This window comes from Pteropus vampyrus, unplaced genomic scaffold (genome assembly GCF_000151845.1).
Source record: "Pteropus vampyrus isolate Shadow unplaced genomic scaffold, Pvam_2.0 Scaffold332, whole genome shotgun sequence".
Lineage (NCBI taxonomy): Eukaryota > Metazoa > Chordata > Mammalia > Chiroptera > Pteropodidae > Pteropus > Pteropus vampyrus.
The window spans coordinates 928,856-946,370 of NW_011889113.1; the positions used below are offsets into that span (position 1 = coordinate 928,856).

Here is a 17,515-nt window from a genome sequence, read left to right on the forward strand (position 1 = left end):
GCCCTTCAGGCTTTTTCAATAAATAAAATATTTGGTAAAAAAATGTGGATCAAGCTGACTTATTGATTCAAATTCATTCAAACCTAGTACTGAAAAAGAACATGCAATGGTACAAACCAAATGAAAAACCTACCCTAGTTGTTGCAATACATCTCACTGGAGATCGAAATTCTTCCTCCATCTTGGTCAAGGCGATGATAGTTTCTGCAATGGCATTTTTTGTCACTCGGGACCACGCTTCTGACAGATGACCCTATTGAGCAGGACGATAATTTAATAAGCAACCAGAAATGTATAATCATAGTAGTAAATTCTATTTTCTTAAATAACATCACTCACCCAAAAGGAAAGATTTAGTGAAATTTTAGATCAAGGGGTATACTTTTGAAATAAAAATCCTTCACAATCCTTTGAAAAATTCAACTTCTTACCACTATTTTGGTGATTCAAAAGAAAAGTAAAAAAAAAATTAGGTTCTCAATACTACTTTTTTATTGAATTGAAGGGAATTTCCTTTTACACTGACGTAAAAGCATAAAAGAAATACTAAGGTGTCTATGCTTGAGAAATTCTGATTATGAAACCTTGTTACTTAATACGAATATTATATAGCTAAGCTAATTAATTGCTTTAGATGAGTATTACTGAAGCCCAAGAGCATAAATGGGTTCAAATTACAACTACCTTAATTTGCTAACTTGATTTTTATTGAACACCAACCCTTTATTACTATAGAACTTAGGTGTTCCTAAACTTTTTTCCGAAATATTTTCATCCAATGAACGTACTGAGAAAGCCTATTTGAGAACTGGAAAAAATTCTCTGTTTCTCTGACTGAGGAAATGTCCATGGTGCTGGGAAAAGGGGTAGGGCTTCATGTTTCCAGAGCATCTCCCCTCGTCTCATAGCCACATACAATCAATCTTTTAAGAGGCAGCTCAAATTCTTCCTTCTCCTACTCTACCTCTCAGGAACCTATAATCCACAGTATCTTGCCCTCCTTAGGCTGGACTCCTAGAAAGAATGGAATGTGAGGAAAGCAACACTATGGAGCACCCAATAAAGGCTAGCCACTCTGATAAAAAATTTCCTTTCCTCCACACTCCCTGGTCTCTCTGGAAAGCCAACACCTAGAGACAGTGGTATAGGACATTAATAAAGAGAAGTAAGGCTTTATAAACCATGAGAACTGAGGAGGATGAGAAACTTTTGCTTTGAGGAACTCCTTTTTTCCTTTTGATTTTTAAACTCAGGCTGTGTTTTAGGGTTCAAAGAATATATACTTATTATTTTTTAAGCTTTAAAGTCTTGGAAGACGTCAAGTAAATTAATTGGGAAGCTTGAAATAAACACAGTTTACACAAAGGACAAATCTATCACTAAATGAAAAGATAAATGGTGCAATAGTTAACCTACCAAACAAAGCCTTTAAGTAAGCAAAGTAACACTAATGCACTTCCATCAATTCAGCAGAATAAGCTACTTGTTTTGTTAATCATATTTTTACTGCACTTCATTGACATTAATGCTCAGGAGGATGGGAACTTACTGCTGCCATGTCCTTAATAAGTTTAATGATGATCTCTGAGATCTGGGTAGGAGTTGAACCCTTCATCCACCAGTGACTTTCACCTCGTCGAATGTAACTACAAAGAAAAGTCAGCGTATGCAAACTAATCAGTGATAGTTACAAATGAATAAGATGAAACTGTTATTTCAGCAAGTAGTATTTTAATTTTTAAATGAGTCGATCAACTAAAGCATTTTTTAAAAAAATCAAACATTATCCATTATTTATTTTCTTAACCTCAGGAGAGTAACAATTCTGATATCTGCTTCTTTTGAAATACTTCTGTTTATATATTATCTTTGTATGCATCTTCTAGAACAGTGCTATTCAAAGTATATCCGTAGACCATAAACTATTTGTTACCAATCTACATAGTGATAATAAAGAGCTTGCAATAAAATATGTCAACTACATCACTGAGAAAACTACTGTTTAGTTCAGCTGAAATTGTTTCTCCCCTAGTAATAATAGTCTAGATGGTGTTATTTGCTTAATATTGTGAATTGGCTCTTTTACTAGCATTATCTCAAATGTCTCTAATTTTTTGCAGTTACACACAATTCTGTAACAAACATCTTTGTATATATATCTTTGAGCACATGTATGAACTTTTTTGAGGGAAACAGTTGTAGAAGTAGAATTGGGAGTCAAAGGATATACGTACTTTAAATGTAGTGATAAACTATCAAACTGACGTCCAAAAACACTGTAGCAAGTTACACCTGATATCATTAAAAAATGCCTATATCTTCACAATGCTGCCAGTGCAAAGACATTTTTCTATGCTGTAATCTACATTTCTCTGATAACCAGTGAATTTGTTTACCGGCATTTGTAATTTTTCTTCTCTGAACTAACTTTTCTTGTCATATATTTTTCTCTATCACTTGTCTTTTTCTCATTGACTTGTCATTCTTCTAATATTATGTGTAACAATTCATTGTCTATATATAAGTGTTAAATATTCATTGTCTATATATAAGTGTTAAATATTCATTGTCTATATATAAGTGTTAAATATTTTCTTCAAGTCAGTTGCATAAAACATTTTAATAATACAGTCTATCAGCTAATTTTCATTTTTAGGTAGCCAAATCTGTGAATCTTTTCCTCTCTGACTTCTGTGTTTTGTTTAAGGAGGTCTTCTTAAATTGAAGGTTACAAAAATATTCTTCTGTAATTTGTTATAGTAAAGTTTTAAAAGAAATATATATATATGCATATATATTTGCATATATATATACACACACACATATATGTATGTATATATATATATATAGATATATATGTACATATATAAAGCTTTAATTGGTCTCAAGTTTATTTTTGTTTATGATGTGAGGTAAGGGATTACAATTTTTTTTTCTAATTCAAATTGATGTTTATTATATATAGCATTCTTTTTTACATACAGGTCAAGTGTTTATGGCTTCTATTTGGTAAATAAGCAAACAAGGTGGAATTTGAAATCATGTCTTAATTCTCCAAAGAGTCACTCATTCTGTTCTATTTTAGTACCAAAATAGCTACAATGACCAACCTGGAATTGAAAATCATTGGAAGGGTAACTGTGGTAACTCCTTTGCCCACGGTAGTACCAGCTGTTCCTGTGATGGTGGTTCCTTTGGCTTTTAGCTGTACTGTGAGTGCTTTGGCAATGCATCCTAGAAACATGTCCAAGATACCTAGCTTATTCCAATCTCCTTTCTCTGTTGAATGAATGATATCACTGATATCTGCTGGAGGGAGGGATTTCACTCCTATGATGCTGGCCAGACGGTTAGGGGTTACTTCAGGCAAAACCCGTCTTAGTAAAGAGGTTACCTGGTAAAAAAAATAAAAAGGAAGAATTCCATTTAAAGATTGGTATTTTAAAGTTTTCATTAAAAAAAAAAAAAAAAAAAAAGAATCTACCTGCCATTCTATGACTTCAAACGCTTTGAGAAGAACAGAAATATGATTTAAACACTATTTTTAATTTCTTAAGTGGTAATTACCACTTTAAGGCAGCAAGGAAAAAAAAGTCTTTTATTTGGTCAGGATTAAAAGAAATTACATTATATATCTCATGGCAATAAGACAATCAGTAGCCAGAATACTCTGTCACAACAGCACGTTAGTAAAATAAATTTTCCTCTTCCATAGTCTCATTAAGATGAGTCAGAATAAAAAACATGGAGTTAAAATAAAACACAATCCAAAAACCAAGACATAACAAAATAAAATAAAAATCTATATTTAAGGCCTTACACTTTACTAGTTTAATTTTCTTAACGATGTTTCAAGTAAAAAAATAAGCCAAAAGGTAAGCGGCATGACCCATCAGTCACCTGTCTCTGGACTCGAGGTGACGCTGTGTGGAGCAGGGAGAAGAGATCTTGGAGCAGAGTTAGCTGCTGAGCCAGGTACTGCCGGCCCACGTTAGAGCCACTCAACGCTAGAACCATAGAGAGCAACTCAAAGCAGTAAGCGTCAGAGGAGGCATCTTCATCATTGGGCTGAGAATTGGCATTTTCTTTGCTTGAGATGGCATGTTCCCATTCTTCACGAACTCTGGTGGCTTCCATGCGAATAGCTTGGACTATGTGAGCACATACCTATTTAAAGGTAACACAGGTAATAAAAAGAAAATGTAAAAACATATTTGTAAGTCTGATTTACTACTCCTACTTAAAAAAAAAATACAAGAATATCTGTTGTTACTCAGTTAATTCTCCATAACACTATTCTCTCAACTCATCTTAAAAAACAATTAAGGAAAACTAGGGGAAGCGTTTAAAAATCTGAATATTTAAATTAACTACTATGTAGAAACTCCTTAAATACAAGTTACCAATGGCCCTACCTATGGTTTAAGACATCAAACAAAAAAAATGATTATATTTTATCACTTCTAAGGCACATTTTTCCCCGCATTATAACATTTCTATTCATGGGCTTTCCAATTGATGGCATTCACAATTTAATTAGCAGTAACTATTTCTTTTTAGTGATATATAAAATAACAGCACATTTTACAACTCATAGTGTCTATGATTCAATGAATTTCTCAAAAAGGTAAAGTACAAATAAATTCATATTATTTAAAGATTCAATGGTGTTAAAAGTTAAAATAATGGGCTAATTTAAAACCAATATTTCATTTGACTTTTGAAGGGCTAATTTTAGTTATGTAGGTATTCTATTATAGGAATAATGTAGCACTACTCCCCCATCTTCTTATAATTAAAAATATTAACACCAGTTTAGTTAACATTGTAATTGTTCAGCAAAATCAACCAACCAACAACAACAACAAAAAAAGTGAGAAAAGGAACACAGGAAATATAAATGAATCTGATATAGCTGGACATTTGACACTAAAATTAAACAATCTACCTGAAAATAAAAAATAAAAAAGAGCAGTAAGGTTAGAAAGTTAACACTCATAACAAATCTTTAAAGTGATGCAGGTATGCCAATATATGCCTTCCTAGAAAAAGGCAGGACCTATAAAAGAGTCAGCATAAAAAAGCTTCTTTAAATTTTGGAAAACATTTTGTACCTTAAAAACAAACAAAAACTGATGAAGATAATGAAATGGCTATTAACCAACCTGTTTTTGTAAGTTAGTTAGTTTACTCCTGCTGAATATGATTCCAACCATATGTTCTTTCAGGTCAGCATCTGATGTTGCCTTTACATAGAAAAAGGAAAAAAGAAAAGAAGCAGGCTCTCTGAATAAAATTTATACATATGACATTTTAAAGTATCAAAAATAAACAAGTGGGACTACATCAAACTAAAAAGCTCCGTATAGCAAAGGAAACCATCAACAAAATGAAAAGGCAGCCTAATGAATAAGAGAAGATATCTGCAAATCGTGTATCTGATAAGAGGCTAATATCAAAAATATATAAAGAATTCATACAACTCAACAGTAAAAAGCAAACAATCTGATTAAAAAATAGGTAGAAGATCTGAATGGATGTTTTTCGAAAGAATACAGTGGGTGCTCTACATTATTAATCATCAGGGAAATGCAAATCAAAACCACACTGAAATATTACCTTGCATCTGTTAGAATGGCTACTACTAAAAAGGCTAGAAATAACAAGTGTAGGTGAGGATGTGGAGAAAAGGGAACTCTTATGCACTGTTGATGAAAATGCAAATTGGTACAGCCACCATGGAAAACAGTACGTAGGTTTCTCAAAAATTTAAAAATGGAACTACCAGATGATCCAGTAATCCCACCCTAGTTTTTATTAAAAGAAATATATATATGTATTTGTGGAATATTATTCAGCCATGAAATAGAATGAAATCTTGCTATTTCCAACAGCATGGATAGACTTAGAAAGCATTATGCTAAGTAAAATAAATTCGAGAAGAAAAACAAATACTGAATTATTTCTCTTATATGTGAAACCTTTAAAAAATTATATATATTATATGTATACCTACACATACATATAAAATAAAGCTCATAGATAAAGAGAACAGATTGGTAGTTGCCAAGGCTGGAAGGAGGGTGGGAAAAATGGAGGAACTGTTCTTGTTTATTTTGTGTTTAAATAAATTGAAAAAAAAGTATTCTGAGAAACAATTATGCAGGTATTTTTATAAGGTGAATGTATTCTGAATTGAGATCTGTAACACTAAGAAGCTATGATTTGGTAGAAGAAGAGATAAAACACTTATATAAACATAACAGGAGAGAAACCATGAAGAGATGTCTAGAAATTACTCTGAAGGTTAGTTGAGGGAAAATGGCTTTCGTTTGAGGGAAAGCATACAGAAGGTTCATGGAGAGGACAGTATTTTTAAGCTGGACTATGAAGGACAGATAAGAGAAATGGAGGAAGGAGAAGGTATCTGATGGCGCGCAGCATAGTAAAAGATTAAGTTAATTTTGCAAATGCTAACATTTGAATACAATAGCCCAAAGTATAGAGATAATTTTGTTAACATACTAGACAGATCGCAGATGAATAATGAATTTGATAGTTCCTTTATCTTCTTTCTAATTAAAGTAAAAATATTAACTGTATATAACCTAATACCACATATCTATTAAAATACATAGCAATACATGGACTATTTTAATGAACAAAAGAAAGAAAATTATAAGGGAAAAGAAATATTTTTAGAATACAAATAAATACATTGTATACTTTTTCCTCTCCTTCAGGTGATGATAATAGTGCTTTTTCCTCTTGTTCTGGTGTAGGTTCAGCATCTCCAGAGATGAGCTTTCCAAATACCTGATGAAGACAGGGATGTGAGAAGGAATTAATGGCAGAAATTACCATTGTGAAAGCTAGGGGACTCATCAGCTGATTACCATGTTATTCCTGCTATATACCACTACTTTTCAGAAGTATGAATGAAACACAGGAGTTTAGAGTTATGAAAGGAAGAAAAAAATGGGCCACATCTTTAATTAGAGATTAGAGTTAGCAATTTCTAATAAGTTCTACAAAATATTTTGTTATCCTCTTGATGCTACTATTGAACTAATATAATCTGTGCAAGGATGTGTAAGAAGGGCACTCACTTGAGATGTAATAAGTCTGAATACTCGTAGAGTTTCAGCTTCACAGTTCCTCTGCTGGGCCACACTGGCTGAAATCTGGCCAGCAATTTTTGTGCTTTCGCCATCTTTCCAGCCCAAGACCTTGACTTGTCGAACTCTCAGTGTATTTTCTGGGCCCTTTAATTCAATTTTGATGATGTGATTATCCCCTCCTGGAAGTTCACTTGTTACCCAACCAATGTGCCTGGAATCCAGATCAACCTGGCAGAGTAGAAAAGAGACAGAAATCTGATACAGCTCTATCACTATTTTATCACTGTTCTAAACTTAGCACTCATAACAGCAAGCTCAAATAACAAATAATTGTACAGAGAGTAAAGTTTACTAGGTAATTTCACACTGATTATCTCATTTTAACTTGGTGAGGATAAATAATATTATATAAGCTATTAAACAGATGAAGAAAATGAGGTTAATACAGGTTGAAGGATGCAGGTCTGACTACTATATGCTTCCAAGCACCAGTTACAAAAGTGAAACCCTTACAAACAATTTATGTGAACAATTTATGTGTACTTTATCTATACTGACTATAAGTACACTCACCAGATTAGCGATGAGGTTCTGTTTTGTGCATCTTTACATAAAGTACCAGTTAAGATAATCATTTTTGATATATAGTTACTTAATATGTTTTATCTTTTAGAAAAATTATGTAGTATGTAACTTCGTATTTGTGAATCCCTATTTTACTGTATTTCATTGAGAACAAAACTTTTTTCAAAGATTATATTTCAATGTAATATACATTTGATAAAATGAAAATTGTTCTTATAGCATTTGATGTTCAAGAAATGATCCAAGATGTCCATATCATTTATATAGACATCTAAATTGATATTATTTTAATTGATAACGTTAAATTTCTAAAAAGACTATTAAGCATAAACACTATCTCACTGAAAAAGATTGTTTCCCCAAATTCTTTAACAATTTAAACAAAATTTGTTTAATTCAAAAATCATAATTCATTCTTTCAATAAGATTTGAAAAAAAAAACCCAAAAAACAAAACAAATAAGTAGTCGATACTGATGAGACAAAGTAGCTACAGAAGAACAGTTCTGATAAAGTTTCATTAACACGGGTGAATTATACAGATTCTCAGAACATGCCCACATAGAATCTAACTTGTTTCTAGAGCTGGTCTGTGAATTGACTTGTAATCTGGATGTTTGTTGCAGGACTGTAAGTGATAGATTTTTAGGCTAGAGGACATTTTAACCTGAAGTGTAGGTGAATTAAGGTGTTAATTATTAACTGGATCTGTGATAAATTTTAAGGCATCTTGAATCCTTGTAGGGAAGCAGGAGGCAAGGTGGAGGGCTGTAGGCACAGAATAACTGCTCACGGCTAGAGAACATTTAGGGCCATAACAGGGAAGATGTTTAACACAGGATGGTTGTAACTGTTCCTGTATATGGACCACCTGTCAATTGAGTATTTTTTAACTAGATGATTTCCTATAATACTTTGGTAGCATGCCAAAATTGGAACTCAACAGTGGAGACTGAGAAGAAGAAATTTCTCTCTAGGTAACAAAACATTCAATGACAAAATTTTAATTACCTGCTTTATTCTGCACAAATCTTCTACTGCTTTGCCAGTTAAGAAGGTCATCGAGGTAACTTTATTCTAAAAGAGACAATTTAAAGAGACAATTTATTCCTGTTCTAGAACTTAAAATGTTTTTTTTACAGCCTATGAAGATCACATTAACCTTCTGCCTGTCTTTAATAGTCCTTTCTGACTGATCTCGCTCCGTCTGCCTAACCAACCACAGTACCTACAACTCTACGCATATTCTCACAAACTCCATTTCAGCCTTTCTTCATGGGCTCTGAGGGAGCAGCCTGGCACGCTTGCTTTTCATCCAAAGTCTAAACATTTAAATTCTCTGTCATAAAGTCTTTCAGGAACTCACTCTACTTGTTCCTCATGTCCCACTCTCATTGCTATATTCTCATTGCTTTGGAAGTAAAAGGAAGGAAAGTAGTTAACTTAATAAACAAATGTCACAAAGCACCCAGACTGGACTCAGAGAAGGATATATGAGACTGATGAGTTCAAGTCCTTCGAGATCCTTGACAAACTAGGATCCTATTTTATATTAACATACAAAAGAAATATCAAAAAGTAGAAGTTCAATACTTTTAAGGACTGAAAAGAGTCATGCTAATACTGGAGCCATAGACCTTAAGGCTGAGTAAGTTTTATGCAAAGTCCATGAAGAAATAGATTAACATTAATTCCTTGGAGAGCTTCATACTTTAAGTGCTATAAGCTGATGAAATTCAAATCAACAAATGCTGTCTATAAGGTACCGTGACAAGCAGGCTGGGGGACACAGAAGTACATAAGACTCAACGATGCATTATAGCTTAGAAAAAATTTCCTAAAAGGAAAGCAGATCTCAGTTTACATACCGAAACTTTTAAAAATCAATATTGTTATGATTATTTCTCTAAGAGGCAAAATTTTCATATTAATTAGAATCATTATTCTGAGGAAGAGCATGTTCTGGTTTAAATGTACCATGAATCAAAGATAACTTTGTACTGAGCAGTGAGTTCTAGCCAGAAAAATGTTTTGATTTATTACACTCGACTTTCTGGTAAAATATTTGTACCAACTGATACTCTTGGTTATGAGAAGAAGATAATAAACTCATGATACATTAGCTAAGCCCCTTTTTCTTATTCGACACCAGGGCAGAACTGAATCTGCACTGATGAACAGGATTTGGGGGTGGCTATGGATGGCAAGGAGCACTCTGCAGACTGGACTTCTGTGGTCACATTCCGTCCAGGTTATCTGGGATCCAACCCCACCTGTATGACTCTTCCTGGGAAAGGAAATATGTGAATGGGATGGCAACAGCTTGGCAAAAGTCCAAAGGGATCTATTCATACTATATCTGCTAGCAAGCCACATCCATTCTGAGGGAAAAAATTCCATGAAGTATCCTTTGCTAATGGGGGTGGAAGCATGGAGGTTTGACAGTGGTGCTTTCTTCCTGGTTCTTAATACTTTAATAGGACTCTTCTTCTTTTGTTTAGTGTTATTTAAAACAGTGCTTAATTCATTTGAAATGTGGATAGGCTAGGGCTAGGAGAATATAAACTATTATTACCTAAGTTAGTTGAGAAACTCCCCTATGATGGCTGAAGGTGAGGATTAGAAACTGAAAGCTAATTATAGTATAGATCAAAGTGTATTAATTGCCATCAAAGTAATATAAAAAAGAGCCCAGAGAAGGGAAAGAGAAATTTTTATAGAGGAGGTATTGTGAAAGGATTTCTCTGCCGGGTCTTACAGAGATATGGGGAGAATATGATAGGCAGAGTTTAAGAAGATGACTTCCAGGCCAAGAGAGTAGTTTGAACAAGGGCACGGAGGGAGAAAATTGTAGAGTAGACATTTCTTTTGCTTAGCTGTAGCCATGATATATTTGTAATCATACCTCTTTTTAGAATCGTTATTCCACAGTGCCCCCCAGTCATTTTAATCTGTTCTCAAATTTAAGACTTATTTGGTAAATATAAAAGTGCAGTTTGGTTGGTGAAGTTCCAATGAAAACCTTTTTGCTAAACTCAGAAATGGGAGTGCACGATTACTAACGGCCTGAAGAGAACCGTTGGGCTACAAATTAAGTTTCCTTTCTTACCCCAAGATCTCGGGAATTGTCTACATGAACAGATACGTAGCGGGCGTTGATTCCTTTTACACAGTTGATGGTGATGTTCTTAGTTTTGTTTTTATCTTCATCTCCTGATTCCCAAAAGGTTTCTGTGGAACCGTCTGTCAAACTTCCAATCATGGCAGGTCGGCTTGAAGTTTTTATGTCAACAATGCTGGTTAAGTCCTTTAAGCACATTACTATGCATAATTCCTACCAGAAACAAATAAAAGTAATTATAATACTCAAATGGAAATCTCCCATAATAAAACAAACATGAGATAAGAAAAGAATCGAATTGTTTATGAGTAGCTTTCAGCTTCTCCTTCGATATACTGTTGATTATTAACAGGATAATACAGGGTGTTAGATGACTGACCTGATTCATAGCTTCAAAGCCAGACTGTATACTGATGCTAAAACTCTCTTCACTATCGCCATCATCTGATTTTGACAGAATATTGTTAATGTGATGAAACACGTTGCTCTGATGGAGGAACTGGTGATCAGACTGCTTGAATTTCAGACTCCAGCATCTAAAAACGCATAAGCAATAGCAATATGTTAAATAATTCTTTTCTAAGAATTTCAAAAGAATTCCTATAAAAAAGTACTCTGTAGCTAATATTTCAAAAAACATTAATGATCTAAACAAAAAAAACCTTAATGAGGTAAACAAAAAAAAAGAAATTGAAAAAATTCAGGGAACAAAAATCACTGCTACCGGACTTTTTTTTTTTTTTTAATAATAAAGGTAATTTCTTTGGAACAAGGTAAGCTCTAAGCAAAGTTCACTCATTTTAAATATAGAAAAATTAAATACATGAAGATCAAGGCTACAAAAGTAAAAAAGGTAATAAGTCAGTTTTGCAAACAAGTGTTACCCCCAACTATAACAGCCTCTCAAATTTATCAGTCTTATGTTTTCATACAAATTTATTGGAGATAACATATCTTATATTTCAAAAATCTTGTGAGGAGGAAACAAAATCTTCCCTCTGCTGGACTTATCATTAGGGATGTGGGTCGCCAAAATCACTCTACCAACCTATCTCTTACAAAGATCAATGGAGAATTTATGTATATGTGTAGTTTCTAGTATGTGGATCTAATAACAAGGTTCACAATGTAAAAGTAATGTTAAAATCTCAGCAGGTTTGGATTTAAAAAGAGGTGATGCTGCTCAAGGTAGTTTTAGGACTGGATACACGAAACTAGGCACCATTTTTCTTAAGATTCTTTTCAATTCAAAATTCTATTTTGATTTCTGTTTTTGAGATTTCATTCTTCCTCTCCCTTCGTTGTGACATTTAAGAGTCTACTCTTCAGCAGCACTCAGACAAGTGATTTGGGTTAGGGGAGAGGGAAAGGGAGGAAAATTGGTACAGACTGTGGACATGTAGAGCACTAAGAAGTATATTATCCACATTTTACACGGAGACAAACAGGTGTGAGCTAAGAGGAACAATGCTAAATTATTGCAGTAGCGAGGGAAGCATTGTTCACTTAACGCAGGGATTCTTTATATTTTATGATTTAAAGAGGAATTCCAAGCATTTTGAGTTTTGAATACTCCATAAAATCGCTTCTCCAATGTACCTAGAATACTTAGATATAAAATTACCTTAGGGCCATTTGCTGTAATGAACTGCCACTGGGGAGAGACATCATGAGATCGGAAATAGTTTGAAGCAGGCGGTGAAATGTATGTGGTAAAGGATGAGCAGCTTCACCTGCGATCACTATGTCTGAGAGTGGATGTTCACATACTCTTGTATCTTTCTCCTAGGACAGAAATTGAAAACAAATTGATCAGTCTGTGTGCAAAAAGAAATTTAACCCACAAAAGAATCTATGTATACTTAAAAGCATTATGTATACTTTCAAAATAATTGTGTAACAGAAATGTAAACAATAAAACCAAACCATGCCCAAAACATACATTAACTAATTATGTATATATTATTTTTAGGAAAAAAAATGATAAGGTCACTCAAATAAAATCACCAAACAAAAGAATATCACATGTAAGTATCCATTCTAGTGTATTTACAAATCCATTAGCAGGGTGAATATATATGTGTATGCAGAAATGAGCCACTCCTCTCATTTGAGCCTGACCTAAATCGTTAAGGCAAAGAATTGTGAGCCAATAAACAGCTGTTTCATTCCAGTGAGTTTTGGGGTGGTTAGTTATGCAGAGAAAGATAGCCGCTATAGGTATGTGACAATCTCCCATTGTAACGGTGGATTTTTTCTATTTTCCTTGCAGTTCTGTCAATTTTTACTTATTTGTTAAGGTTCTATTTTTAGGTACATACTAGTTCAGAATTAATCTTTTAACATTTTGTAGTCAGCATCTTTACCCTTACTAATAATTTCTTTTGAAGTACATTTCCCTGATGTTAAAATAGCTGTACCAACTTTATTTTGGTTGGTAGTTATCCAATATATCTTTTTCTTACCTTCGATTTTTAATCTTCCTGTATAATTGTTTTAGATGTGATGCTTATAAAAAACACCTAGCTTTTTTTTTTTTAATTTTATCGATTCTGATAGTTTTTGTCTTTTAAATAGATATTTAGTCCTCTAATTTTATTCCACAAATGGCAATGAGGGTCACAAGTCATATAGTTACAGAGGTAAATATGGGGTTTCTAGTGTCTTGGTTCAATGTTTTTCCATTGTACAGGCTATCTCCAATAAAATCAAAGTCTCTTCTAAACAAACACATTTGAATACACAACCCTACATCATTTTTACTCTTTGCTATCCTACAGCAATGTTGTCTAGTAGACTGATCTATGAATAATGTTGCCCTGTTTACCTGTCTTGCATTGTACTGTATGTATCTTCTGGTTGATTGCTTCATGACAATAATGCTTCGTGAGAAAACAGAACTGACTGGCAGCATTTTTGCTAAAGAGAAAATTTTCACTAAATATAGTTAATATGCTGCTCACAGCATTGAAATTTAATTCTTGTCCTTAGGTTATATAATCTGTGCATGACTTCATGCAAATTATAGTACTATCTGAAGGTAGTTCTTCTCTTCTTTAAAAATATGAACAATTAAGGAAACAAAAATCTCACTCACTTGTTCTGCACTTTCTTTATTTGTTTTATTTTCCTCATCCTCTTCTTCTTCTGGTTCCACTGGAGCGGGAGTCAATGATGCCACAAAATGCCACAGAATATCATGGAGAGAAGTTGTTTGGATGACATTACATAAAAGCCAGTTGAAAGCCTGAATAAATAACAGTTAAATGAGTCCAAGATAAAAAGAAAACATAAGAGTAAAAAATGCAGGTTTTTTCTTACTCAGAAACATAGTACCTCCATGGACTAAATGTTTCAAGGAAAGATACTAGGAAGTCTGACCTTCATTTCACTGAAAGCACATTGAACTTGAAACAGTCACTAACTTTGGTCCTAATTTTAAAAAACAATAAGAAAAATGATACTAATGAAATTCAATACCAGAATACTTTTTTGAACCATTTTTTGTTTCATAAATGTTTTAATACTAATTTACTCAAGCACTTTTTTTCCAACTTGCATTTAGGATCAACATAAAATGTTTCTCAAGCTCTACACAAGCTACCACTACTTAAATGTAGTTGTATTGTTCCCATCAATGAAGCGGCAGGTTATTTATCACATCTATGATAAAGAAAAAGGTTTACTATACACAAGTCTATGACATACAGCAATCTTATCACTTCCAGAGAAGAGACGCAGACAAGTTATATTATTCAATATAATTCATCCCTTTACAGGGTTAGTCTAACTGAAATGACATTACTATTACAAAAAGCTTTTGTAAAAAATAATATCGGGATTCAAATAAAGCAATATAGAAATACATTTCTTTCTAATGCTTAAATATAGAAGTCTAAATTCATTTATATTCCTAAACTTAAGAGTTTAATTTTGATGTGAACACTTGATATTTTTTTAATTTGTCGCTATTTGTTTGGTAGAAGTGACATCATTAAACAGAATCATCATATGATCTGTATGCTCAATGAATGAATAACCCCATTAATGTATTCGTACCTCCATAGCAAAAACTCGACAGGCAGATTTCCTTAAGGCCTGTTTCATTGCTATTTCAAGACCTTCTAGATCATGATGCTGTATAACAAAAGCTAAAACTGGCCACTGGAAATTTCGTTCTCCTTTGGAAAGAGAGCTGTGGGCTGAGATTAGCCGGGAAAGCTCAGGAGATGGATGTCTCAGGAGGGAAGAACCAACTTCTATTTAAAAAAAAAAAAAAAAAGTATTAATTTTCATCAGCAATACCTATGATTATTTAAGATGTTATTTAAATATAATAGTATCTGGCTTATTCACTTTAGAGCCTTTGGTTTTCTGTTTTTTTTTGTTTTTTTTTGTTTTTTGCATGTGACACAAATCATAATAACTTTAATTTTTAGTGAGGCACAGAAAGATTAGATTTCCTAAAGTCATACAGCTATTAAGTTGTAGAGATGGGTTTTGAATCCAGGACTATTCCTAGATTCAAATATATCTCATCCCTATCATTTTCTAAAGGGCTGATTTATAACAAAGGTGTCTCAACAAGAGCTTATAAATCATTGGAGGATGCTCAGTATTTTCCTTGAAGATTGTCAATAAGATACAAAATCAGCTACCTATAAATACTAGGCAAGATCTTCATTTTAATAAGTGATGTTTTCTTCGCTTTCTTTCTTTACTCTTGAGACAGAATCAACCAGCCCCAATTTGGGGCTGCAGATACCGGTTGGTTCAAATTATCTAACTTTTTTACTGAATAAGAGCTATTTAAATCTCTGAATTTTAACGTCTATTCAGAGTGGTAATGGCTGTAAGAGTTAGAAAATTCTATTGGGAGTGAGAAGATAATTGTGAAAGTGTAAGTCACTGGAATTGCTGGTTCACTGAGGCTTAGCGGAAGGGTAACAGTAGCAACATTTGGCTTACACATCTAACAGGTAAGATTTTAAATATCTATTCTTGAATGATCACTAAATGATCTCTGTGTGTCTTTTCCAACTGAGATGTAAAATTCAGAGAATTACAGCTATGTCACATAGAAGGAATGTCTATCACAAATTAAAATTAATCTATTTCTTTCCCTTCAAAAAACAGATTTAAAAAAATATCTGCAAATAAAATCACTTGGATCATTCAAACTTCCTTTTTATCTTTATATTTACCAGTGTCTCCACTGTTAACTCTTCTTCTAGGAATGGCTTTAACTCGTGCTGGTAAAATGGAGTGCTGCTTATCATACTCAGAAGCGACAACTGAGTATGATCTTTGGAAGACAGTTCTCTTTGCGAGATCAGTGTCAGTTATGGGACTAGTTTCCAAACTGCAGATAAAACAAGAAGGACAGATAGGAAAAGTAAATGAAGTGAAACCGTATTTAGTTTATAATACTACAGACAAATACGTGAAATTTTTCATATGGAAAAACAGAAATTCAAAGCCAACTTGACATTCTCTCTTGAAATAATAATCTGATTTTTCCAAATACAGTTAACATTTTAACTGATTTTTGATCTGTATCTTAAAACTTTTGGTTTTCATAAATCTGCTTTGCATTTTAAATGAAAAAAAGAAAAAAAAAAAAAGGGCACCAAAAGCCCAAAGCTCCTGTCAGAATCAAAAGCACTGTGGTAAAAGTCATATGTCATGACATTCAGGAAAAACAGGCAAATATATTGATAAAAGCACTGAACAGAAAGAAAATGGACATGTAAATACAGAATGCTAATAAAACGGAAAGTGAAACGATTCAGTTTTCTTTGGTACTTGAGTGTTCTATTAGGTTTCTCTTTCTTGAGAAGTGCTGCCCAAAGCCTGTTCTAGAGCATGGCCGCATCAAAGTGTATTGAGAGGTAACAAACTGACTTTCGGCATCAGAGTTAAATTATACTTACAGTCTATATAAGAATCCAGTGATTTTCATTCAGGTTTACGTAAACTAACAATTTTCCCATTGACTACAGCAATATTAAAAAAAAAAAAAACACTTGAAAAGTTAGTAGGATGGTTGTATAATATCCTTCATTAAAGTGTTTTATAAAAAAGAGAAATACCTTCTCTTACTTTTTCTCTAAGACAAATTTGCAAACTATTCTTTTAATGTATTCTTTGTGCTGTTGCCTCATTCCAAATTGGGCAATTTTTGCTCACCTTGAATTCTGGAGTTGTTCCTTTTCCATTATTCAAGACAGGTGTGAACCCTATGGCCCTCAATAAAGCTGATATATTTGCTAGTGTATAACTAACTCCCTGTCCATTTTCTTTAGTCACCACCTCTCTAAGTTATGTATGTTCTTGTTTGTATATTATAAACGTTATACACAAATGACTGGGTAAGTATGCCTGGATGTCAGTTTGGGCTGTTTAATTCACTTTCTATATAGTGTTACTGTAAAGCAGAAGATATTTGTTCTGCTTTCAGAGGAAGTTGATCAACTTTAAAAAAAAGTGTTAATACAACCTAAAAAATAATGAATAGTTCTTATAAAAATGATCATGTTTGTGAAAAACTCAAGCAACAAAAGAAAATCCAAAAGAAGCAAAGACGACCATAATTAACTCAACCTCTGCTACCCTGGGCCAGATAATTCCTTGTTGTGGGGCTGTCTTGTAGACTGTAGGATGTTTAGCAACATCCTTGGCCTTTAACC

General features: G+C 33.2%; 1 protein-coding gene across 1 annotated transcript in view; it reads right to left on the reverse strand.

Moving 5' to 3' along the window:
* MYCBP2 (MYC binding protein 2, E3 ubiquitin protein ligase) overlaps positions 1-17,515 on the reverse strand; it is a 265,889-nt gene that overhangs the window by 15,401 nt on the left and 232,973 nt on the right. Inside the window, exons 59-72 of the mRNA XM_011378152.2 lie at positions 16,031-16,188; positions 14,886-15,085; positions 13,924-14,073; positions 12,451-12,611; positions 11,206-11,362; positions 10,815-11,039; positions 8,717-8,782; positions 7,110-7,349; positions 6,718-6,816; positions 5,166-5,246; positions 3,901-4,167; positions 3,111-3,394; positions 1,550-1,646; positions 134-253 (exon numbers count right to left, since the gene is read on the reverse strand). Coding sequence (XP_011376454.1) covers positions 134-253; positions 1,550-1,646; positions 3,111-3,394; positions 3,901-4,167; positions 5,166-5,246; positions 6,718-6,816; positions 7,110-7,349; positions 8,717-8,782; positions 10,815-11,039; positions 11,206-11,362; positions 12,451-12,611; positions 13,924-14,073; positions 14,886-15,085; positions 16,031-16,188 — 2,305 coding nt within the window. The remainder of the gene's footprint in view (positions 1-133; positions 254-1,549; positions 1,647-3,110; positions 3,395-3,900; positions 4,168-5,165; positions 5,247-6,717; positions 6,817-7,109; positions 7,350-8,716; positions 8,783-10,814; positions 11,040-11,205; positions 11,363-12,450; positions 12,612-13,923; positions 14,074-14,885; positions 15,086-16,030; positions 16,189-17,515) is intronic.